Below are 25,439 nucleotides of genomic sequence, written 5' to 3'. Positions count from 1 at the left end.
CTTGAAGACATGGCCCCTGAAAGTGAACAAAGAAAAGAACAGCTGAAGAAAAGAGTGGGAAAAATTGAACAGGGTCTCAGAGAAACAGATGACAGGAAGAGAGGTGCAAACATGCATATAATGGGTGTCCCAGATGAAGAAGAGAAGGGAAAAGGGGCAGAAAGAATATTTGAAGAAATAATGGTAGAAAATTTCCCATTATTGAAGGACTAGACATCCAGGTTCATGAAGCAAAATGTACTCCCATCCAAATAAATCTGAATAGCCCAATCCAAAACACATACTAATCAGAATGTCAAATGCCAGAGACAAAGAGTTTTCTTCGAAGAACTCTGAGAGCAACAAGGTAAAAGCAATGCTAACATGTAAGGGCTACCCAATAAGATTAAATTTCTCATCAGAAACCATGGAGACAAGAAGGTATTGGTATAATATATTGAAGATACTGCAAGAGAAAAACTTCCAACCAAGAATCTTATATCTGGCAAGATTGCCTTTCAAAAATTAGGATGAATTTAGAATATTCACAGATAAACAAGAAACTGAGAGAGTTTATAACACAGAGACAGACCTTGCAGGAAATACTAAAGGGTGTATTACAGTCTGAAAAGAAAAGACAGGAGAGAGACATGGAAGAGAGTCTAGAAATTAAGATTATATCAGTAAAAGGCATTAAAAGTCTCAAAAGGGTGGTGAAAATAAAATATGACAGATAAATCCCAAAGGTCAAAGTGTGTGAAATCAGAGTTGCCTTTACATTAATAACATTGACTGTTAGTGGCTTAAACTCACCAATCAAAACACACAGACTGGAGGAATGGATAAGAAAATATAAGCCACCTATATGCTGTCTGCAAGAGACTCACCTTAGACCCAAGAATACTGCTAAATTGAAAGTGAAATACTGGAAAATGATATTTCATGCCTGCAGTAGCAACAACAAAAAAGCCAGAGTAACTATACTTATTTAAGATGAAATAAGCTTGAAAAAACATAAGCAATGCACAATCTGAGGTGGAAGTCAGAAAAAAATTCCATTCACAATAGCACCTAAAAGAATAAAATATTTAGGAATAAACTTAACCAAGGATGTAAAGTACTTGTATTCAGAAAATTACAATGTATTGTTAAAAGAAATTTAAAAGTACCTAAATAATTGGAAGAGTGTAAACTACAATGTAAACTATAATCCATGCAGTGCAGCAGTGTTCCAAAATGTATTCACCAAATCCAATGAATCTGCTACAATGATGAAAGAAGTTGTTGATGTGGGAGGAGTGGGGGGTTGGGGTGTAGGGTATATGGGAACCTCTTATATTTCTTAATGTAACATTTTTTGTGTTCTATGAATCGTAAAAAAATACAATAAAAAAGGTAAAAAAAAATAGATGATGAAAAAACCAAAGGATGGTTCTTAAAAAAAATGAATAAAGTATACAATCTAATCTATACACACAAAAATTACATATAATACTCTACAGCTGATTAGAGTCTCCTAAAATTTTGTTGAAAACAAGATTTTTCCATACATTTTGGCTTGCAAAAGGATTTATTTCCCACACTTCAATTTCTAGGAATGATAAAGAAAAGCTTTCTCAAGACTTACCAACTTTATCTATTGCCTTTTAGAAGCACCTCTTTAACCTGATATATTTATAAATCTTTAGGAAAATATAAATATTAATTTTCATATACATTTTAATATGATTATATATATGCAAACTATATACATTTTGGGGGATGTAAACAATTATGTCTAGGGATTTAACACAGGAATTTAACTCAGTCAACTAAAAAAATTACTCATCACCTAATGATAATGTGCTACTTATTGTTTGTCAAGACAATAGGCATAAACCATTGCCCTGGATAAACTTGCACAGGTGTTCCCTTTATCTAATTAGCAAGCCATTATTGACTGTCAAACCAATCAGCCAAATCAACTTCTTTCTGTCAGAGAAAATCTGGCTTCATATTCAATCCAGATAATCATGCTATGTTGTATCCCCATGACAACCATATTGCTTCTGATTGCAGCTACTAGCTGGGGATGATCCCATTTTCTCACATGAATTTAAGAAGATACAAGTTTAACCCCCTTGATTTAATAATATTCACTCCCCACAAGTCAGAACTCTACTTTTTTTTTGCAACCAAAGCTTGTTTATCAATAAAATCATGTTCCCAAGTTAAAGCAAGTTTTAGAGCATAGATAAAAGAAACAAAGCTTCATTTGTGCCCAGTCATTGTAACAATGAGGATCAGTTACCTAATTTGTGGGGTCTAGTGCAAAATAGAAATGCAACTCCTTTGTTTAATAATTAAGAGTTTTAAGACGGTGATAGCAGGGCAGTAAAGCCAGCACTGGGACTCTCCTAAGTATACAGCCATTTAAAGAACAAATTCTTTGCAACTGCACAGGTTGCATACCCATGGAGCTGCCCTGGGCAAGAATCCTGCTCACAGAGACACTTATATTCCATTTCCAAAACAACATGGGTAAAAAATTTCTGAATTTAAAAATAATGTCACCAAGGCACTCTTGGCATGACTTTCTTTTCTGTAAATGTGGACTTCATCTATTACCTGGTATTGGAAACACCTGTAGATTTTCCCATATTTTTAATCTATTGCAACCTTTACCATAATCTGGTGAACAATTTCTCAGTGCCTCAGTTTCCTCATCTGTAAAATGGTGAGAATGTCATACTTAACTAGATTGTAAAGATTAGTTGTGCTATTAGAGGAAAATACTTACAATAGTATCTGATGTATAGTAAGTGTGATAGAACTGTGTGCTAGGATCATTATTACAGCCATTATTATTATTACTTACTCATTTAATTCACAATAATAATGCAATAACATCAAAAATAGAGACTTAATTACAACGAAAGATGTGGCATGTAAAATCTTTTAACCTATGAACAATGTACCGGGTACCGTAACTTTTACCATATGCAAAATTTCCTAGTTTTCACCAGAAAATTAGTGAAACTAGTGAGCAATGCCAATTCTCATGAGGATCCCAAAGCCAACCAAGATAACTATATTTATGTATATATGTATGCCTGTATATATGTATTTATTTTTTGTTGTCACACCTCTATCTTTTTTTAACATTTAAATTTTTATTTTAAAAGAAGATTTAGATAACTTAAATGTTACTACTCCCACCTACACAATTTCCCCCATTAACAACAACTTTCATTAGTGTGGTACATTTGTTACGATCGATAAACAGGCATTGAAACATTGCTGCTAACCATGGTCTACAGTTTATATTATGGTTTATACTTTGAAAAACTTCCATTATATTTTTATTAGAGCTGGCCCTTTTGTAAAACCCCAAAACTGCTCCATTACATTGTCCAAGGGAAACTCTTTGTCTGCTTTCTTCAACACTCTGATTCCTCCTTGTTGAAATCTTATTTACAGGATGGCAAACTTTAAAAAAATTAAGTGATATACAAAACTGACTCCTTTTGTTGTAGAAGTTGAGAGAGGTTCAATTATTTGCATATAGAAAGGCCAGGACTCAAGAATGACTTTGAGAAGGAAAAATGATTTATTAATGGCGGGCCAGACTCAAGAGCTTTCTGTTTTAAACCTGAGCCTTGAACAAGAATTTTGAACAGAGTATAAATTTGAACAGAATTTATACAGAGAGGAAGGGTCAAATTGTTCTTTGTTTCAGTGCTCAATAGGCTTGAATTAGCATATATGTCCACATCCTGGGTAAGCTTTTAGCATGGACCTTATACATTCTAGATTAGCTTTTAACACATTTGGTTTGCATTTTCCCTGAATATTTAAAGTTTATAGAGTTTGCATTGTTAAACTGTTTGCTGGGACTGGAGTCGTTGCCATGGTCACCAAGGGCAGGACTGCAGCCTCTTACTGTCCCACACCCACAAGTCACAGATGACTTAGGTTATCTACAAAGAGATGAAGAGCCTCCCACCCATAGCCCACATCATTATCCCCCCTTATGCTGAAGCTTAACTTGCTAAGCTTTGGCATAATTATTGTTGGAGCTATGAGGTGGGTGGCTGTTTGTTGTTTTGATTGATTACTTTACTTATCAGTTTTCAGTGTAGCATCCAGGATCCTGTTTTTAGAAGTTTAGAAATTTTCATTCTGGACAGCAGAATCCTGGGGTGGGGCTTGCAGTCATCCTGGGGCCACCAGTGCTCACGAAGATTTCCAGTCAGGCTTCAGATCCATCTATTAATTTTATTTTACCCTTAAAGAGTTTATACCTTTAATCATAAAGGGGTGCTGAGGGGGGATGATCCTTTTCCATAACTGCTTCCTGCTGGCCATGGGCTGTAGTCATTGCCTAACAAGGTATAAAACTCATATTTTAACTGGAGGAAATTGGATCTGGTATTCTGTATGAAGCTGGATGAAGTTTTCATATGGTTAATAAGATGTTCATTCTGAAAGAAACAAACTTAAAATTTTGGAATACCTGTTTTTAAAAGAGGACATTGGATTACAGAGGTAGACAAGGTTAGGTGCTTATAAAGATGGCACCCTTTTTAAAAGCTGGTAGGAACAGTACATATATATATATATATATATATATATATATATATATATATATATATATATATATATATATATATATATATATATATTTTCCTCTAAGGCATTTTTAGAGAGAATTTGCAATAGATACTTAGCTTTGTTTTGAAGACACATTTCAGGCTGTTTAATAATTGGCACTCATATGTTCTGTTAGATGCTCCTGGTGAACTGGCACTTTTTGGACAGTTGGTTTCTTTCAGTATTAGTGCACTAAGATGGAAATTTTTTTTAGTTTTTAGCTGTGGGAGTGGATCAGAACTACAGAATAAAGTTTTTTACATTTTGATTTTAATAGTACAATTTCTGGTAATTTTGACTGTTTAATAGGTGACCCATTATTAGCAAGCAATCCTCATTTTTGCTACATAGTAGAGTACAGTAGAATAGTAAGTTGGCTGAACTTGGCTAAGACCATGGCCTTATTTTATAAACATGTTTATTAACTATTTAGAAAATAAAGTTACCAGGAATTTAACATGTCTAATATACTTTTGTACCTGATCCAGAATAGAAAAGGTAATGTTATAATTATTATGCATATATTTAGTACAGGATAAAAGTACAACACTTTAATATTAATTAATGTATTATGATTCTGAGTTGCAATTAATAGTTTTAAATTTCAGGATTGTAATACTTTACAAACTTATCTCTCCATGGGAATATGCTATAATGCCCATTGTGTTTAAGTTTTAGTTAAAGTATCCTGGTATTATGGCTCCACTTAGCATGTTCTTCACACAGTGAGCAAGTTGCAGCATCATTGATCCTAGAGAGAGAGTTTCCAGTATTCTACCAGCCTGGTGCATAGTGCTCTCTGGCACTATGGAACAATGCCAGTCTGGAGGCGAGATCCATTGTACACTTGGCTGTACCAAGTCATCATTGGCTGCTGCAGGAGCTTGAAACTGCAATGTAGTTTCCATCAACTTCAGGAGCAGAACCAGAGGCTGATACAGCAAATATTTCTAATTGAGGGGTCAGTGACCAGCCTAGCCAATAACTCACATGAAGAGGCAACCTGTAATGTACTTAAGGCCTGGTTTGAATGCACAAAAGAGTTGGACAATGTTAAAGTATATCCCTTGTTTTTATATGTATTTTAAACAATTTAATGCAACACATCATATATTGAATGACTGTTTACTTATACTATTTTACGATTAAGATAATAGTAAGTATTTTACTTTAGTAATAGAGGGAAAAAACTATATTTCCTTGTTAATTTGAAAACAGAAGATTCCCAATAGAATCAAGATAACATTTTATTACCATTTACTTAAATGTGCACCTTGCAATGGCCTTCAGACAAGTTTTATTATCACAAAGTTATTCTTTGCCATCAATACCAATCCAAGTTTTTAGTTAACAGTGACTTCTAGAACTAGAACTATTTAAACATTTTTAGTTTGGAAGATGTTTTACAAACTCTTTATAATTGACTACAACCACATTGACTAGTTACTGCGGCAGTTTGCTTGGTCGGTAGAGGTGGGGTCTGGCTGCGGACAAAGGGTCGGTCCAGCTCAGGACGAGGGGTCGGTCCCGCTTGGGACGAGGGATCGGTCCCGCTTGGGACGAGGGGTCGGTCCGGCAGCAGACGAGGGGTCGGTCTCACAGGGGTTGCGCGGTTCGGCTGACGGGGTCGCCCGGCAAAGCCGGCAACGAAGGGGTCACCCGGAGAAGCAGGCGACGAACTGGGGACAAGGGAGGCCAGGCCCTTGTCGGGGGCTCTCAGGACTGGAGGGCGCACGGCAGAAGAACTACCGTGGAGACAAGGTAAACACGCAAGTCCACTTTACTGAGGGAGAGGCAACAGTTTTATAGGGGCTGGGGAAGGCTGATTGGTCAAAGCCACGCCCTGTTCTGATTGGTTGCCGGCGAAAGGTCAGTGGGCAGTACTGGACGGGGGAGGGGTGGTGATTAGGGATTGGCTGTTGCTGTTGCTGGGGGAAGTGGCAGGGTTTAGTGATTGGTGGCTGCTGTTGTTGGGGTAGAGGGCAGACTGGAGTTTCCCGCCCACGCCTGGCTGTTGCTGCTGTCGGGGGAGGGGAAAAGGGCAGACTGGAATTTTCCGCCCTGCGCCTGCACAGGGAGAAAGAAGAAGAAGGGTGCCGCCCCACAGGCATCATGTGGTGCCATCCGGGAGGAGGGGCGGCCGCGGAAGCATGGCTGCCGAGAAGGGGAGACCCAAGGGCACTCTGAGCCCATGCCGAGCTCCCTTCAGGGGTGGTGGTGAGTCCGACCAGCCACCCTATTATGGGGGCAGCGGCTTGGCCTGCCGCGGCAGCTCCCCCGCCAGGCCAGCAAACCACACTTCAGCCCAAGGGGTGATTGCATTTCCCCCTTCTTTTCAAATAAGGGCCAGGATGGCAGCAGCAACAAGTAGCCGAGGCCCAAGAGGCAGTAAGCAATGAGGGAAGCGGGGCTGAAGAGGGAGGTGAGTATGACGGGGACATAAATGTACAATTTAGGGGGCGGTATCTTGCCGTTGCAAGCAAGGGTGGCCAATGTCCAATTCTTGTTGATCTCAGCGGCTATAAGATCCATCTGCTGTTAAAAGTCCAGGGTGACAGCGCGTTACAGGTAGTTGATCTCTTCTTGGCAGCGAAGAGCGGCAGAGGCAGACTGTGTGATGGTCTGGAGGATCGCAGCTGTGAGGACAAGTCGCGTCAGGGCACCAGCAGCGGTGGTGGCGGCAGCGTCGGGAGTGGTGGAGACGTAGGCGACAACAAGAAGGCCAAAGTCTTCACGGGCGCGAGAGAGGCCGATGTTAATGGGGCGGGCCAACATGGGGCGGCCCAATCTGCAATGCAGTGGGGGTTCAGGCAAAAAAAAGGGGGGGGCGGGGGACGAGAAAGGACGCTTTGGATGGCTGAGAAGAGGAGTGAGGTCGAGACAGGAGGAAGCTCTGCAAGCCGCGGGCCGGGGAAAGTGGGTTGTGGGCCGTTTAGCGGGGCTGGTGAGAGGGGTTAGCTTGGCCAGAGGTGGCGAGGGAGAGCATAAGGAAAAGGAGAGAGACTATGTTAATTGGCTCGGCAGCATGGCGAGGGTTGCGGCGTCTGCAATGATGGTAGAGTACGAGCAGCGAACGGACTTCATGGTTGGATGGTTGCCTCTCGGGGTGGAGGGTGAGCTGGCTCAGTTGGTGCTGGATCACTCACATTTGGCACTGTTCCCTGTGGGACATCCGCTGCAGAGGTGGCGGGTTTGACGCATCTCCCTCGCACACCTCTGCAGGGCTCTCGGCCTGCTCTCGGCCTCACTTCCAGGGTGTACGGGCACCTCCTCCCCTGCAGACCTGCTCTGCTCACCCTGCTGCTGCTGGGAGGATACGACATAGTTGACAAGGACAACATCACTGGCGCCTCCAGACTTCAGAGGGATGGGGTGCACCCGGAAATGCTTGAGCATATCGAAAATGGACTGGAACCACAGGTGCTGGACTCGGCACTGGCCCTCCTCATTCAGTGACAAACGCAGGTGCTTGGCCTTGCCCTGGAAGTTGAAAGTGAGGACATATTTGCCCTGCCTCATCTCACTCTGACGTACCAGGAAAACGTCATGGGAGCCAGTACCTCCTGCCAGCACTAACTGGGCAGCCTTGAGTCGAGAGAGCATCCCATGGAACCAAGGATATCCTGAGAGGGGCTGGTCCCCCTCACCTCTTTCTGACTCTCCCTGGAAAAGAAATGACCCTGTGGCCGTTTCTGGAGTGTCCAGGGGAGGGTAGGGAGCTGAGAGGGGATGAACCGTCTCTGCTGGAGGTTCCTCTTTAATAGGGATGCGAGGGGGTAATTCTGGGGGAAGCAGTTCCATTGAGTCAAAATGGGAGGCAGCAATGGAGGCAGACAGGCATTTTTGGATATTAGACACCCAGGCCTTCACATGTAGCGCATCGGCTGTCTCCAGGATATACTCTGAGGGGCCTTCCACCTTAACCACGAATGTGTTCTTCTGGTCAGGCATCTCCAGGGCTGCGGTCATTCAGACATCTGTTATAGTGGAGCAGGGAATGCTCAGTCAGGGCTGAGAAGCCTTGGGTGGTACAAAGAACTCCAGGCAACTTCCTCCTCCTCCTCCTCTTCCTTCACTCTGAAGCAGTAAGCGGCACTTCTGCCACTGAGGTTGCCCTCCTCCCCCTGAGGTAGGCCCGGTTGCCCCTCCTCTCCAGCTCACTCCAGCTGGGTCAGGGGCTGCCTCTTCAGCCCCCATGAAACTCAGCAGCTCTTCCCTCTGCACCATCCCTGTTCCATCTTTCAAGGCCCTCTCTCTCCGACTCAGTCTCAGCCTCTCAAAACGGTGAGTCCATCTTTCCCCAGGGGACGTCTCGTCACCAACCAGTCCCCTACCAATGGTCCCAGCCCCACCAGAGGAGTTGGAGTTGCTGTTTCCTCCTAAGCCCGGGGGGCCTGAGGAGGTCTCCAGGGGCCCAGCTGGAGAGGGTGGGTCAATGGTCCCCCTCCACTGCAGGATTCCACAGACTGAACTGCAGACGGAGCGACCCACTGAGTGGAGGGAGAAGCGTTTCTTTAGCTTCGGCTTCGAGGAGGTCATAGAAGAGGAAGAGACGGAGGAAGGGAAGGGGCTGGCCAGGTCCTCAGGCCGAGAAGGGGTGACTGTAAGGTTGCAAAGAGTCTTCATGGAGGGGTGAACAGCTCCTCCGATTCTGGTGACGCAAAGCCCGCTTTGAGAGACAGATTGGATTGTCAGTCCTACCTTCGTTTGGTTCCAATTACAAGAGGCAGGATCGCTGCTATCAGAAGATTGGTAAGAGGCATTGGTGGCTATGGCCTCGTAGAGAGGAAGTGAGGGGGAGAGGCATAGGCAGCAGCTAACGGTAAGGTTAGAATTAGAGGAGTTAAGTGTATGAAAGGTAGCTTGGACTAGAGACAGAAGCGGGTTATGGATCTGTAGTGGGGGTAGAGAGGTAGGAGGGGTACGGACGGGATTATAGGATTGACTGCTGGAGGTTATGTAGGAGGGAGGCTAGAGGGAGCTGCGCGTGCGGCAGCTTGCCACGGATCGGATGGAGGGGGCTGCCAGGGGGAGGCGGAGCCGGGGGGGCCGCTGGCGCGGAGGGCGCGAGAGGAGCCATTGTCCATGTGGTGTTACAAAATGGCTGCGGGCCGTCCCCAGCGGTGCTACAAAATGGCGGGGAGGGAGCTTCCAGCCCACCCAGGCAGGAAGTCGTCGGGGGGAGGGAGGGGCAAAGGGACCTCCCCTTTACGAGCGAGGAAAAATGATTTATTTGATGGCCGGCCAGACTCGGGAGCTCTCTGTTTCAAATTCAAGCCCTGAACAAGAGTTTTGAGTTCCTTTTATACAGAGAGGAAGGGTCAAATTGTTATTTGTTTCAGTGCTCAATAGGCTTGAATTAGCATATATCGTCCACATCCTAGGTAAGCTTTAAACATGGACCTTATACATTCTAGATAAGCTTTTAACACATTTGGTTTGCATTTTCCCTGAATATTTAAAGTTTATAGAGTTTGCATTGCTAAACTGTTTCTTGGGACTGGAGTCATTGCCATGGCCACCAAGGGCAGGACTGCAGTCTCTTACCATCCCATACCCACAAGTCATAGACAGCTTAGGTTTTCTACAAAGAGATGAAGAGCCTCCCACCCATAGCCCACATCACTGGAATGGTCCTGCTGCCTAGAGACCTGGAGTCTTGATTCCTGGCCGCAGGGGGGCTGAATCTGGGAAATCATTTACACACCAGCTATGACTCCCCCACTGCTACAGATATAAACTCAGAAGGGAGAAGGCCTTGAGACAGTAGCATCCAAGTTGCCCCAGGACCTCAGTCTCTGGTGTCCTCTGCACAGAGATAGCCTCAAGACCTGATCACACTGGTAGCAGTAAGTGAACTTGGTGAATCCATTGCTATGTTTTGTGGTGCTCATCAACCTTCTCCACAGTATTTTTCCCATCAGGAGAATTCAATTAGCAGGCTTTTGGTAAATATCTATTTGTGTAGATTTCTAAGAATCCAAACTTGTTTTCCTGTATATGTTTTCTACATCATCAGAATTTGGCTTCATTAATTTTTGGCCCAATCTAAAAGAGAGAAAACCCCATGTAAGTGTTCTCATAAGAGTTGTAATTGCCTTCTGAATATTTCTCAATATTGGCATTTTTGCTATAACACAACATATCATGAAGGAAATCTGCTATTCTTCAAAATTAAGACCTAAAAATAATATGGATTGTGGGGGAAATTATAATTCAGGGCATACCACCAAAACCTTTGCAACAGTGTAATCAGGATACTAACAAAAACAGGAACCATCCTAATAAAGCTATTATCATGAATAAATTAACATATAATACACCAAATATTGGACTTTTCCTTAGAAAGAGCACAGGTAAATCTAATTTGATGGAAAGGTGTAGAAGGAAAGATTTAGTAATGGAGGCAAGGACAAAATGCAACAAGATCAGAGAGGACAGCTCAGATAGTACTTCTAAGACAGAACCCAGGGGCAGATGCGCTGAGAAGAGTGGGAGGTGACTGACTGTTATATTTGGTTCTGATTCCTCCACAGCTTGCTGTTTCCATTGTCTGAGTGTATTTGTTGCTGACTGCTGCTACCTTGTAGTAGAAAACAGCAACTGGCTGAGAAAACAATGATACAATGTCTGTGTTACACTATTTTCTCACTTAAAAACCACAACTGTATTAATTCATTTTACTGGCTTCTGCCAGCACCCTTCCTCATGCCATTTGGGGCTCAACACTCCATGCTGGGGTGTGTGTCTTCACTCTCCTAGTTTTGCTCAGGTTCTGACACCACATGGAGACTTGCCACCGTTAATCCTCTGTGGATATGCTGCTCCTCTCCTTGGATTCAGATACTGTTTTCTGGGTTGCCAAGTCCATCTCTACCCCCACTCCCTGGCCCCAATTGCCATCATTCTGCTTGGGCTTCAACTGATTCAGCTTTCAGTAGGGAACCATGCAGGCACCTCTGCACCCTGCTTGCTCCCTGACACTCTGCACTTGGCCTTCTTCATGTCCCCTGCTGTGCTTTTGTTCCCATGTAATGGTTTTTAGCCTGAATTATTTAGGCATGAAGGGAAGGAGGAAAGAAGGAAACTACCTCTAAGTACAGATGTTCTAGGTACACTGAATTCATGCCATGTGCAAATAATGAAAAAATGTCTTTCTTTTCATTATTTATGCTTTTAAATTAATTAATGCTTAAATGGTTTATTTATTTTTAGTTTCAGTCCAATATTTAGCACCTTCATTTGAATGAAAATGATAATGAAAATCTTTTTCTTGTTCTTACTGTAATGGGGAATGTTTTCAATAATCTGTGATTAGATATGATGTTTGGTACCCTTTAACAGATAAAGGAAATAATTTCTAATCTTATTTTTTCTGTATCAATAACTGGCCACTAAATTTTTGTCAAATGCCCTTTCTGCATCTATCAAGATGATCATATAATTTATTTCCTTCTTTTCCTGGTATGTGGTGATTTACATTGATTGATTAATTTTTGAATGTTGAACAAACCTTACCTTCCTGAGATAAACCACATTTGGCTTAGATATTGCTGGATTTGATTTCCTAGAATTTTGTAGAGAAATCTTACATGGACATTCATGCTGAATTTTTCCTGCAATTTTCTTTTATTGTTAATGTCAAGTTTAATGTCCAGGGTGTGCTGGCTCCTTAAAATGAATTGGAGAGTTCCCCTCTCTTTTCACTTTCTAGAAGAGGTGTCAATGGCTTGTGGGTTTATTGTTTTTAGCAAATTTGAAAACATTTCAGCCATTATTTCTTCAAATATGTTTTCTGTTGTCTCTTCTGTCTCTTCTCCTTTGGTGACTCCAATTACATGATTAGTAGGCTGCTTGAAGTTGTACCACATATCACTGATGCTTTTTCATGGATTTTTGTGTTGTTCAAATATCTTGGCTTTTATGGCTATGGCTGCTGTAAAGACTCGTGTCCACATCTTTTTGTGGAAATATACGTTCACTTCTCTTATGTCAACTCTTAGGAGTAGAATTGCTGAGTTGTAGGTATGTGGAACTTTATAAGAAATGCTAAATAAGGGAGGGAATGTCAGATGGTGTGTCCTGGGGTCAGTGTTAACCCTTCAAGGCCTGGCCTCCCTGCCTCACCTTCTCCTTCCTCTTCCCCTCTTCCCCAAGGGAAAGAGGCAACAAATGAGTGGTGAGGGGAGCTCTGTGTACGCTGTAAAGTGGGATGAAAGAGGTTCAATTATTTGTGTATAGAAAGGCCAGGACTCAGGAATGATTTTGAGAAGGAAAAAATTATTTATTGATGGCTGGCTGGATTCGGGAGCTTTCTGTTTCAAACCCGAGCCCTGAACAAGATTTTTGAGTTCCTTTTATAGAGAGGAAGGTCCAAATCGTTCTTTGTTTCAATGCTTAGTAGGCTTGAATTAGCATATATCTTCCACATCCTAGGAAAGCTTTGAGCATGGACTTCATACATTCTAGGTAAGCTTTTAGCACATTTGGTTTGCATTTTCCCTGAATATTTAAAGGTTATACAGTTGGACTGCAGTCATTGCCATGGTCACCAAGGGCAGGGCTGCAGCCTCTTACTGTCCCACACCCACAGGTCAGGACACATACAGCTTAGGTTATCTATGAAGAGAGAAACGGACTCCCACCCATAGCCCACATCAGGATGACTGTTGTCACCCTCAGGATGGGGCCAGGAGGAAGTATTGGTTTAACAGGTGCCTAATTACAAGTACTGCTGGCTGCCATGCACCACTCTGGGGAGAGGAAAGAGCTTGGGTGAGGGCTAGATAATGCCTGGGCAGGCCATCCTGTCACCCCGCTAATTATGGTTCCTGGGACTCCTCCCCAAGGCAGGCACCAGGCCCCCTCCTTCCTATAGAAATAACTCCAGCTGCTCCTCAGCCAGGCACTCACTGCACCTTCCTGCCACCCTAGGTGGTGTCTGGGTCCTCAGCTCCCCCGCCCCCTCACACCCACCACCACTGGCCCCAATGACCACTGGCCCCAGGGATACCCAGCCCAGGTGGAGGAAACACCAGGCCTAGACACATGGATGTTCGCGGAGTATTCCACCTTCTACTCGTGTGCCTGAGCCCAGGTATGTGGCTGGGCAGTGGGCATGGATGCCCAGCATGGGGCTAGATGGGAACAAGGGGCAGTGAGGAGCTGCCACCCCCGTTTGGATCATTGCTGATGGGCCCTCTCCCCTGGAGAGCCCTGTGCCTGAAGGTTTGGGTATGTGTGAGTGGGCATGGAGGGCTTTGAAAGGATACTCATTATGCCCGTGAGCTCTGTGGGGGTTCACGTACCTGTGCAGGTGTCCAGCATGCACACGCCTGAGAATGGGAGGATAGGGCTTGTCTGGAGTTACCTGTAGGAACTGGAGGTGGGCAGGAGAGAGCAGGTGAGCAGTACAGCTGGGTGGGGGCCGAGGAGTCTAGGAAGGATTGGTTTCACTGGACAGTCTGTGAGCGGGGCTCTCCTCCTCCCAGGCCAGAGCCAAGGGGCTGGGGAGTTGCTTGCCCTGGTAGGGTGAGGGATCAGGGAAGCTGTAAGTCTGAGTGGCTTTGTTCTGTCACGGACAGTGAGGGCTCGGGCTGGAGACCTCTACTCTGGGACCCTGTGCTGTGACAGAACCAGGTAATACCCTCCCTCCCAGCCAGGAAAGGAGGGTGGGGACGGCAACTTCCAGAGCCCCTCAGCCCATTGGGACAATCCAGGAAGGCAGGACTCAGGTTTGGATATTGTGGCTGCCTGCTCAGCTTGGGGCAAGTCCCCAAAAATGGCCATTTTGTGTAAGTCCCGCTGGAAATGGCTTCTGAGTCGCTCCTGGGGTCTGGACTGGATGTGAGGGGGAAGAGTATGGGAGGGAGGGAGCATTTTCAGCCTCTGTGTGTGTGCGCGCACGCGTGCACACACATGAGATTGACTCTCTGGCAGGATGCCTACAACACCCTCTCTGTTTGGGATTCTGGCTGTCACAGCCCACTTAGGAAGCCCTGGCTGTGCTGTGGGGACTTGGACATCTCCTGGTGTGGCATGTGTCTGTGGGTGTGTGAGGACAGACTCAATGCTGGGTGTATTTATGCACTAAAGCCTTGCGATGGTTAGGTTATTGTGTCAACTCGGCTGGGTAATTGTGCCCAGTTGTTTGGTCAAGTGAGCACAGGGCTAACTGTAATACAAGGGCATTAAGGGACTTTAGTCACTATTGAATTTACTGCAGTGGTAGATCATACATAGCTGGTTATAATTGCATCAGTCAGGGAGATTGCCATCAGCAGTGAGTGAAGCTTAACCTGATCAGTTGAATGCCTTAAAAGGGGAAGTGATTCCAGCATTGACAGAGAATTTCTCAGCTTGTCTTTGGACAGCCAATGTCTCCCAGAACTTGTCAAGAATCTTCACTGGATTTTCATCAGAGCCCCTGGTTGTAGCCTGCCTGCAGAACCTGGACTTGTGCATCTCCACTGCTGCGTGAGAGACTCTGATAAATCTCTCAATATCAACAGATATCTCTTGTTGATTCTGTTTCCCTAGAGAACACTGATTAATACAACCCTCTTGCAAGAGCCACCTTTTCTCCCTTCTATTCCCTCCCCCTACTCACTCCCAAGGGGTTAGGAGCTCTGGAAGCTTAACAATTCAGAAAGCATGTACAGGCTGAGAGTAAGCATTACTATTGAGGGGACACCCATCCTGTGCAGTCCCTGGTGCTGGAGTTGGGGACAGCAATTTGCCCCAATGTCCTCTTCCTCGGAGAGCTTGTTGTGACCTCTCCAGTCCCTGTCTTCATCCATCTCTCTCTTCCACCCCGGCCTTCTTCCCTCTCTACAGCTTCTATATTCTCTTACATTCCCAGGAAGTATTTCCTCAATGCTGCAGCAAGAGGAATCAAGGTAAGACACCAGAAACACCGTCCTAAAGAGAGTGAGGGGGAGGGAAAAGCCTGGGGCCTTTGGGAGGGGACTGAGAAAGCTTCCAAGGAGACTGCAAAACTGGGGTGAGCTCCCTGGCCGGAGACAATTGATTGAAGACATGCAACCTGGTGCAGGGTGGAGGCACCTTTCTTCCAGCTCCTGCCCCTCCTCCCAACCCCCTTTCCCTGAAATGTACCCTCCTGCCTGGCTGGCCCCCATGGTGTGGGGAAAGAGAGCCCTCTTGTTCTGAGTTGGTTCCTGCAGCCCTTCCCCGGGTGGAGACTGTACTCCCGCTGCTTCTGGCTCATCACTGGCTTGCCCTGTGCCACTCCAAGATCTGGCAGACAGCATCAGGATCCTTATCTCAAGAATGAGTGCATGTTCTGTTGGACTGGGGCTGGATAAGGCATCACCAGGTCCCATTACTGCCCCACCAGCCAGGCAGCCTGCATTGATCACCTGGAGTCTAGCGGGGTGAGGGCACAGCTGACCACTCAGCCGGGATCCGAGGAGCAAGCCCAGTGATCCCTGGTGTTGAGGGGGCTCCTGCTGGCCTCTAGAGCCAGGCCAGGCCAAGTCTGCCAGGCAGGGCTTCCGCAGGTACATCTGGTTTTGAATGAACATACATAGGGGACGACGTGAGTTTGCAGTGGACACACTTTGGATCTGTATTTGCATGTAGATATCGGTCTGGATCCAAAGTGCCTGTGTGTGCAAGAAGGTGGGTCTGTGTAGATAAGTCCCTGAATTGTGAAGGGTTGTAAGAGTGTCTGGGTACTGATTTGTTTGGCTACAGCAGTGTGCAGCTGTGTGTGGGAATGACTCTCAGCATGAATGTGGTCTCAGGAGAGGCAGCGCAGGGAAAAGCAGTGAGCTGTGATACTCGGGCTGGGACTCCAGAGGACTTGACTGTTAACTGGGAGTGCAGGAGAGTGAGCCCAGCACTCCTTGCCCAGCAGGGCAAGGGGCCTGGGGGTGTGTGGGGCTGCCCTGTGACAGAAGGGTACAAAACTGGAAGAGGAAGCCCAGGTGCTGAGGGTGGGGCCACTGGCACATGCCCTCCTTAGTCTCTGTTTTTAGGGTCAACCGGTTGGGGCTAGTACTTGCCTGGGGCTCTGGGGTAGGGAGAGAGAAGCTCAGTGCTAAGCCTCCAGATCCTGGCTCCTCATGCAGAGGCTGCCGGCTGGTCCACCAAGGAAGCACACAGAGGTTGTCACCAGCCAGAGGACATGTGACAATGCCAGGCTGCTGGGCAGCTCCTGATTCAGAGTGAGGGCCAGGCAGCAACCCAATGGGAGCGAGCACGTGTGGATGACTGTACCTGAACCATACAATCACACAACGGTAAGGATGCAGTCCACATCATTGTACATAATCATGCAAGGCTCACATGTCCCACACATAAGTGTGGCCAGTCCCAGGTCTGCACCGTTGCTCACTGTTACAGGTTTGCAATAATTAACTAACTGTAGCTCACTTTTCCCTGATATGCACTGGGAAAAGGAAAACCCCCTCCCCTGTGTCTGAGGACAGGGCATAGCCCTTTCCCACAGGTTAAACAAAGAAACCTCATAGAGACAGGAATAAAAGGAGATAGAGATCTTCACCATCTGCTTATCAGAGGGAGATGGAGATCTTTACTACATCTACCTGCATATCAGAGGGAAACGGGAGATGGAAACCTTCACTTTTTACATATTCTTTAATCCCTATAGATGAAAAGAAACATCTGCTCCTGCAGAATTCCAAGAAATCATAAACTCCCTCAACTCCCTCCCACTATTCCACTGAGACCTTCAACTCCTCTCCCACTACCATTTCCCCACCTAGGAAGGTTCTGTATAAATCCAAGCCCCCCCACCCTTCTTCCAGGAGTGGGCTGAAGTCTCTCTTCAGACTGTTCTCCAGACCCACTCCACTGGGAGAGCTTCTCAATAAATAAATTCTTTTCTTATGTTCAATCAGTCTCCCTGTCCCAGGAAGAGCTGTATTTCCTCCATCCCTCACTAACACACATACACACCCATACTGTGCCCCAAATCACAGCTATCCTCTGCTTGCTCTCATCTGATCTTCACACATTCTGTACAAGGTCAGTGGTTCAGGCATCATCATTCCCATTTTCCAGCCAAGAAAACAGTCTCATAGCAGTTCAGTGATTTGCCCAGGACAGCTGCCCAACCAGCCTGCCTTGCTCTGCCTACATCACTGCTTCTGTTTTCCTCTCTTCTTCCCAGTCCCTTACTTACCAGGACAAGAAGATCAATGATGGCAACTTTCCCCATCTGCAGCAGAGGGTCCACTTTGCAGCCTCAGATCTAGCCAGTTTGATGCCTCCATCAACCTCCTGAACCTGCAGGTATCTGACACAGCCACCTATGAGTGTCGGGTCAAGAAGACCACCATGGCCAGCCGGAAAGTCATTGTCACAGTCCAAAGTATGACCAGACTCCTTTGGGCAGCCTTTCCCTGACTTCAGAGCCAAGGCCAGCTTGGCCACCCTTGGCCTGGCTCTGCCTCTTGGCTGGGTGCTGGCTCACAGCTGCCTGCTTCCCCACAGCATGGCCTGCAGTGCCCATGTGCCAGACCGAGGGCCGCGTGATGCGTGGCAACCACATGGTGCTGAAGTGTTTTGCCAATAGGGGCTCCCTGCCCCTTTCCTACAAGTGGGCCAAGGTCAGCGGGCACACCCACCCCTACCGGGCTGGATCCTACCACTCCCAGCACAGCTTCCACTCTGAGCTCTCCTACCAGGAGTCTTTTCACAGCTTCAAGAACCAAGATGAGGGGGACACTGATTTGGGGAGAATGGGTATGAAAAGAAGGAAGATCAGGGACTCTGGGACTGCTGGGACTTCCCTGGGTCATCATTAGCACCAAGTCAAACCTGAAACCCTGTGGGAAACCCGTTCTCTAGGGAGTCAGTCAGAAGCAGCATTGTGAATGTGGAAGGAGCACAGTCTAAGGTGGAGCTGGGCCACTGGCTGGGTCTAAGACTCAGACAAATTGCTTAACCTGTTTTTCTTTCTTCATTCATGAAAAGGTAAGAATAATATCTACCTTCCATAGGCATGTGAGGATTAAAAGGGATGAGGCATGTAAAACCCTGAAACACAGAGAAACTGCACATTACTCAGAATCAAACAAAGACTATCAGAGATAGAAGGGGCCTTTGAGCTTCTCTGGTCTAACTACATCCTCACTGTACAAAAGAGGAGACCAAGGCTGAGAAAGACCTAATTTCCCTAAGGCCACAGAGTGAATTAATGATGTCTCTGTTTTGTTAGTTCTGGATGGGGGCCGGGGCAGGGCTGGGGGCTGGGGTGGGGGCTTTCCTTGCCTCTCTGTCTCAGAAAGGAGGTGACTCATCTGGAGAATGGAGTGGACCTGCTTGTGTGTGTGTGTGTGTGTGTGCATCTTCCCTCCCCCTAGACTGGGTGTCCCACCCCCAACTCATGGCTGGGTGGGAGCTCTGGGACCAGGCCCCTCAGTCTCACCACAGCCCTCCAATGCTCCTTCAGCTTCAGGCCTGAGCAACGGAGACCTGGTGTTGAAGGACATCTCCCACGAGGGTGACGGGCTGTATCAGTGCACAGTGGCCAATCACGTGGGTTACAGCATGTGCATAGTGGAGGTGAAGGTCTCAGGTGGGTGCAAGGGAGCCCCGTGGCTGGGAGGGTTGGATTGGGGGCACCTGGGTGGTCATCCCACTGCCATTGCTCCATAGGCCTCCGCCCAGAGCAGGTAGGAAGCCCTGGGAGAAGCATGCAATCCTTTGCCCATAGCCTCTGTACTGGATGTCCCAGTGCCGGGAGACCCTCAACCCAGCTGGGTAAGGCAGGTGCCAGGGACAGCAAAGCCCGACTAGGCTTTGCCTCTCTCCACAGACTCCAGGCGTGTGGGCATGATCATCGGTGCCGTGCTGGGCTCCCTGCTCCTGCTGGGCTGCCTGATGGTGGGCATCTGGGGGCTCATCTGCTGCTGCTGTGTGGGCGCTGGGGCTGGTGGCACCCACGATCCCTTCTGCTACAGCACCCGTGGCGGGGTCGGTGGTGCAGCCGGCAGAGGGGCCTGCGACATGGCTAGTGAGATCAGGTAAAACCTGATGCACAATGCATGCTGCCGTGTGTAGGGGACTGACGCCCTGCCCCTCCCCAGGCCTGCCTGCCACCAGCCGGTACAACCCACCCCAACCCTGTCCGCCGTCGCCATGGAATGCTGGGGCCGCAGCTTGTCGACCTACCCCTGGCCGCATGGCTTTTCTATCTCTCACCCTTCCCATCCCTGCTCCTCCATTTCCCTCCTGTCTAGGCACTTCTCTGACTGCAAGTCTGTCTTGTCTAGACTGTAAGCTCCTGGAGGGCAGGGCCTGTTTTGTTCTTGTTGTTTTGTTTGTTTGTTTTCTTGTTTCCCCTGTACTGCACCGGTGAGAACTCCGGACATGCTTATTTAAGAGTCAACAGAACATCACACCAAAAGCACGAGCAGCAAAAGAACAAATAGATAAATGGGACTACCTCAAAATTAAAGCCTTCTTCACCTCAAAGGAGTTTGTCAAGAAAGTAAAAAGGAACCCACACAATGGGAGAAAATATTTGGCAACCATATATCTGATAAGAGACTTATAACTTGCATATATAAAGAACTCATATATCTTGAAAACAAAAAGATAAACAACCCATTTAAAAAATGGGAAAAAAGATTTAAACAGACACTTCTCCAAAGAAGAAATACAAATGGCTAAAAAGCACATGAAAAAATGCTCCAAATCTCTAGCAATCAGGGAAATGCAAATCAAAACTACAATGAGATACCATCTTACTCCCATAAGATTGGCAGCCATGAAAAAAACAGTAGAACACAAATGCTGGAGAGGATGTGAAGAAAGGGGAACACTCATCCATTGCTGGTGGGAATGCAGAAGGATCCAACCATTCTGGAGGACAGTTTGGCGGTTTCTCAAAAAACTATCCATAGATTTGCCATATGACCCAGCAATACCACTGCTGGGTATATACCCATCAGATCTGAAAACAAGGACACAAACTGATATATGTACACCAATGTTCATAGCAGCATTGTTCACTATCGCCAAAAGTTGGAATCAATCCAAATGTCCATGAACAGATGAGTGGATCAATAAAATGTGGTATATACACACAATGGAATACTACTCAGCTGTAAGAACCAATACACTACAATCGCACGTGATAACATGGATGAACCTTGAGAATCTTATGTTGAGTGAAGCAACCCAGCATTGAAGGACAAATACTACATGACCTCAATGATATGAAATAAGTTAACTGCCTCAGAGAGCTAGAGTCTAGAAAAGTGGCTTACAGGAAATCGGGGGGTGGAGGAAGGATGTGAGTTAATGTCTGCAGGGGTGGAATCTGTGATGAGCTGGCTGTAAGTATGAGCACAAAGAAGGGACAAAATGGGGGCAAGGCGTTACCTTCGGGTGGGGTTTTCTGGGTTTGAGTGGGGCTGGGGATGGGCAGAGGGGTAATATTGTCCAAGAAATAGGGAGGAGGGAGGGGCAACATATGAACATGGGAGAGTGTCAGATGTTCGTTGAGAACAAAATGTTGAGTAAAACGTATCAAAGTATAAGTAGGAGGGTTACCTGGTTAGGATGCTAAGGGGGTATGGTCTGATGCGTGACGGACTCCGGAGGGAATAGCTGAAGGCTCATTTTGCCAAGGTGGGTTCTACCATTGGGTGGGGTGTACCCATACCCTGAGGAAGACTAATGCCGTCGAATAGAGAGAACTGTATCTCTCATGAGAAAGGACGGCTCCCAGGGCATTAGATTGGCAGGTGTTGTGGGCCCTAAGGGGAGGGGAAAATGGATGTGGAATGGATGGAACAAAGGTAAATAAGGGGGCAAGAGAGGAGTTTTGTGAGAGTACACGAGGATGAATATAAAACAGCTAATATTACACCAAAAACATATAGGGGACGACAGACTAATAATGAAAACCATAAGACAAAACATAGGATAACTAAAAAATTTAGAAAACTATACAACCTAAAGTATGGACCACATAGTAAGCACAGATGTCACCTTGTTTGAAAACTATTGTTTCGGAATCTGTACATCAGTTTCAGGAAATATGATATGAATAAGTTAAAAGATTATTGCTGTGGAAGGGAAAAGGTTTTATGGTGGATCTGGGGAAGTACTGTATATTGTATGTATGAATTTCGGTGATCTAAGACTCTTCTGAAGCTGACATTATGTTGGGATTCACTTTACGGGAAGTTTTGGATCACAGAGTGGTTCAACAATGGCAGCGGAGGAATACTGATATGGGATGTTATTGACAGGATATATATGGTTGACAGGGAGTTATACAGGGCATATGCCCAGGGTATATGGTAATGTCTATACATACTCATAGTGGAAACAATTAAAAACAACAGCTGGGGGGGTACTGGGCTCCTGGCCGGGGGGGTCACTGTTGTGGGCCCTGGGAGAGCAGCGGCAATCCTCCAGGTGCAATGGCAAGAACCAGGAAGGAAGGAGGACCCAACAGTGGGCTCTTGCTACTAATGGCTACACTTTTGAGCCTATACACCTGCAATAAGAACAAGGCCTAGAGTAGCATTGTGCCTGGGGGTTTCCTCCTGACAGCCTTCATGTTACTCAAATGTGGCCACTCTCACAGCCAAACTCAGCATGTAGATGCGATGCATTCCCCCCAGCGTGGGACATGACACCCGGGGATGAGCCTCCCTGGCACCGAGGGATCACTACCACATACCAGCTGAAGAAGCAACTAGAAAATGACCTTGAATTAAAGGTTCAATGCAGATCAGCAGAATATCCCTGTCTACATATAATAACATGACTTCAGGAAGCTGTATGACCTAATGTAAGGGGGAAATGGAAAGGAGAAATGAGATTATAAGGCTGTGAGTCTCTAAAAAAGAGTCTGGAGGTTGTCAGAAGGAATACCCCTATGTACAACTGAACACAGTCTAAGAGACAGATAAGGTAGATACAACCCCAGGTATTGGTTCTTTTGAGGGATAAAGAGACCCACGGGTTCTATGGTCATGGCAGAAGGGGTTCACTGCCATGACAGATGGCCCTTCTTTGGAGCTGGTGTTTCTGCGTGATGGAATTGGACTCAGAGGGGATCTCTTTTCACAAGACTTGCATGCTACTTTATTGGAATTGTGGTTGGTGCTGGGTTTAAGATATATGTAGGGGATTTGAATATCTGGACTGATAATATGACACCCAGGACCAGAGCCTCAACAGACTTCAGCTCCTACACTTTGATTTATTGGCCCTACTCCACTCAGCTAACATGGAGTTGAAGAAGGTCAACCACCACAACATGGAGCCTAGAGTGTCTACAACTGGAAGCGGGAGGAGTGCATCCAGTACCCATGTGGAATCTATGCCCTCACTTGACATAGGTGTGCAATGGACACAACCAATCCAATGTCCACAGAGAAAATGTGGAATGGGTGTGGGAAGGGTAGCCATGGTGGCTGCTGGGTGTGGGGAACGGGAGGAAGAGATGAGATATGGAGGCGTTTTCGGGACGTGGAGTTGTCCTGGATGGTGCTTTACGGACAATTACGGGACATTGTAGATCCCCCCAGGGCCCACTGGATGGAACGTGAGAGAGTCTGGGCTATGATGTGGACCATTGACTATGGGGTGCAGTGATGCTCAGAGATGAACTTACCAGGTGCAATGGATGTGTCATGATGATGGGAGAGAGTGTTGCTGTGGGGGGAGTGGGGGGCGGGGGCGGTGGAGTTGAATGGGACCTCATATTTTTTTAATGTAATTTTTAAAAAAATAAATAAATAATTTTAAAAAAAGAGTTAACAGTGCTAATAACATATCAGAAACAAACTAGAAATAGAAATAGAACACGTCTAGCAGTGCTAATAACTGCATTGCCTGGAGATTCTGGAAAGGATGGAGAAGACTGAGGAACAGGAGGTGAGAAGAAAGGGCAAGGTCAGGGTTAGTTAAGGAAAGAAGGAAAGGGAAAGCAGCTCCTTCTGTTGGAGGCGGTGGTTCCGCGAATACACAGGGACTGGGGGGCGCCTGGACGGGGCTGCCTGCCCTGGGCGGTCGGGACAGAGGTGGCCGAGCCACGTCTGGAGGCTTGGGGTTGATGGCCTCCGGGGACCGCGGCGGGGTCGCCAGGCGCGGAGGGGGCAGAGAGGAGCGTAGTCGAGGCCGAGGGTCCAGAGAGGGAAGGGCCAGGAGGAGGGAGGCCCCGGAGAGAAGAGGTTGCCGAGGGTCCCCGGCTCTGCCCAGGCCGTGCCCACGCCGCGCCGCGGAGGAGCGCGCTCACCCGCCCCTGTTGTCTCCCACAGAGAGGACGCCGTGGCGCCCGGGTGCAAGGCCAGCGGGCGCGGCAGCCGCGTCACCCACCTCCTGGGGTTCCCGACGCAGAACGTGAGCCGCTTCCTGCGCAGCAAGTACGCGCCTCCGCCCTGCGGCGGCCCCGAGGACGTGGCCCTGGCGCCCAGCACCGCCGCCGCCGCCTGCGAAGCGGGCCCCTCCCCGGTCTACGTCAAGGTCAAGAGCGCCGAGCCGGCCGACTGCACCCAGGGGCCGCTGCGGGTCAAGGACGGGCTCTTGGTGTGAGCGCGTTCGCCGCGCCGCGCGGGGCAGTGCCGCGGCCGGGAGGAGGGTGCGGGGTTCTCTGTTCGCAGATGGTGACACGTTCGGACCGGCGCCGGTTTCGTCCGCCGCAAGCCGCCCGTCCAGTGGCTGGGCCCGAAAGCATTTCCTGGGGAACCAGGTAGAGAGGCAGAACCTTCTCCCCTAAAAGGGGAAGGGGTGGGTGACGGCTGAGAAAGGCGGCACAGAGTCCTCTCCGCCCCCGGGGTCCCGAGGCTCCGGGCATGGGAGGGTGGGAGATGGAAGCCGAATCAGTGTGTGAGAGCGGCGGAGGACTGAGGTCCGGTGTCCCCAGCCTAGGCCGAGGGCCCCGGGGGCCGGATGGGTGGGGGTCTGGAACGAATTGTGAACTCTGAGCTCCCAGGCAGCGCTGTTAGCACAAGAAAGGAATTGTAAGACTGGAGATTGGTGGCTGAGGTTCAAGAGAGGGGCTGCCGTGGGGTCGGGGCAGAGAGCCTGGGCTCTTCCCTCTCTACTTGTCTCTTTTCTCTGGTGATGCTGGTCTGCCCCCCCCCCCCCACTCCCCTTTCCCCTTCCTCTCCCATTCCCTGTATCCCTTCCCCTCCCCCTCCATTTCCTCCTTCTCTTTCCTTCTTTTTCTTAGTACTGGAGATTGAGCCTGAGACCTTCTGCATGGGAAACAGGCACTCAACAACTAAGCTACATCCATCTTTGCAGGCTTTCAACAACTTTTTTTTTATTTTTTATTTTTTATTGCTGTTGAGGTACCAAGGCTGGGGATTGAACCTGTGGACCTCATTAGTGGTAAGCCCCTGCTCAACCACCCAGCCTCATCAGCTACCTTAAGTTGTTTTTTGTTGTTGTTGTTTGTTTTTGTTTTTAGGAGGCACTGGGAACCAAACCCAGGGCCTCCCATGTGGGAAGTAAGCACTCAACTACTTGAGCCATATCTGCTCCCTGGTCTTAATTCTTCTTGCTCCTATCCTGGGATCGCATTAGTTACGGGGTGTGGATGGGCCTCAGTGTAGCTGGGTTCCAAGTTTCCTAACTGAGGAAGCCTTGAAACCCTGCTTGGTTATGCATAATGAGGAAGCCCTCTGGTTGGCTTGGACATTTGATTTCAAATAGTGATTGCATTGCTAGGTCTTCCTTGTTAGAGCTTGGGAAGTGAAAGGAGAGTTGATGGTAGACAGAGGGAGCTAGGGAAAACTGTCTTGGGGGATGGGGAGTTGGGAGGGGACCCTTTCATTCTCTGTGCTTTTCTGGGGTGGTATTGAGTACAT

The 25,439-nt window shown here is 47.3% G+C and overlaps 2 protein-coding genes and 1 pseudogene across 3 annotated transcripts in view; 1 reads left to right on the top strand and 2 right to left on the bottom strand.

Moving 5' to 3' along the window:
• The window catches only part of LOC105745887 (Fc receptor-like protein 6), a 304,798-nt gene that overhangs the window by 193,515 nt on the left and 85,844 nt on the right, over positions 1 to 25,439 (bottom strand). The window contains exon 1 of one of the 2 annotated variants that reach the window (XM_071207498.1): positions 23,944 to 24,066. The exons of the other annotated variant lie outside the window; for it this stretch is intronic. The gene's annotated coding sequence lies outside the window, so the exon portion shown is untranslated. Of the gene's footprint in view, positions 1 to 23,943; positions 24,067 to 25,439 lie in introns of those variants that run through there. 2 annotated transcript variants of the gene reach the window in all.
• On the bottom strand, positions 6,386 to 9,016 carry LOC105745889 (SH2B adapter protein 1 pseudogene; annotated as a pseudogene).
• The window catches only part of LOC111763539 (V-set and immunoglobulin domain-containing protein 8-like), a 146,313-nt gene continuing 129,680 nt past the window's right edge, over positions 8,807 to 25,439 (top strand). The window contains 8 exon segments of the mRNA XM_071207296.1: positions 8,807 to 8,895; positions 9,067 to 9,214; positions 17,699 to 17,846; positions 17,849 to 17,968; positions 18,091 to 18,310; positions 19,056 to 19,177; positions 19,418 to 19,625; positions 23,886 to 24,316. Of these exon segments, the coding sequence (XP_071063397.1) occupies positions 8,807 to 8,895; positions 9,067 to 9,214; positions 17,699 to 17,846; positions 17,849 to 17,968; positions 18,091 to 18,310; positions 19,056 to 19,177; positions 19,418 to 19,625; positions 23,886 to 24,159 (1,329 nt within the window). The 3' untranslated portion in view covers positions 24,160 to 24,316.

Source organism: Dasypus novemcinctus, chromosome 13 (assembly GCF_030445035.2).
Source record: "Dasypus novemcinctus isolate mDasNov1 chromosome 13, mDasNov1.1.hap2, whole genome shotgun sequence".
In the NCBI taxonomy this organism is placed as follows: Eukaryota; Metazoa; Chordata; class Mammalia; order Cingulata; family Dasypodidae; genus Dasypus; species Dasypus novemcinctus.
This window is presented reverse-complemented; position numbering and strand designations above follow the sequence as displayed.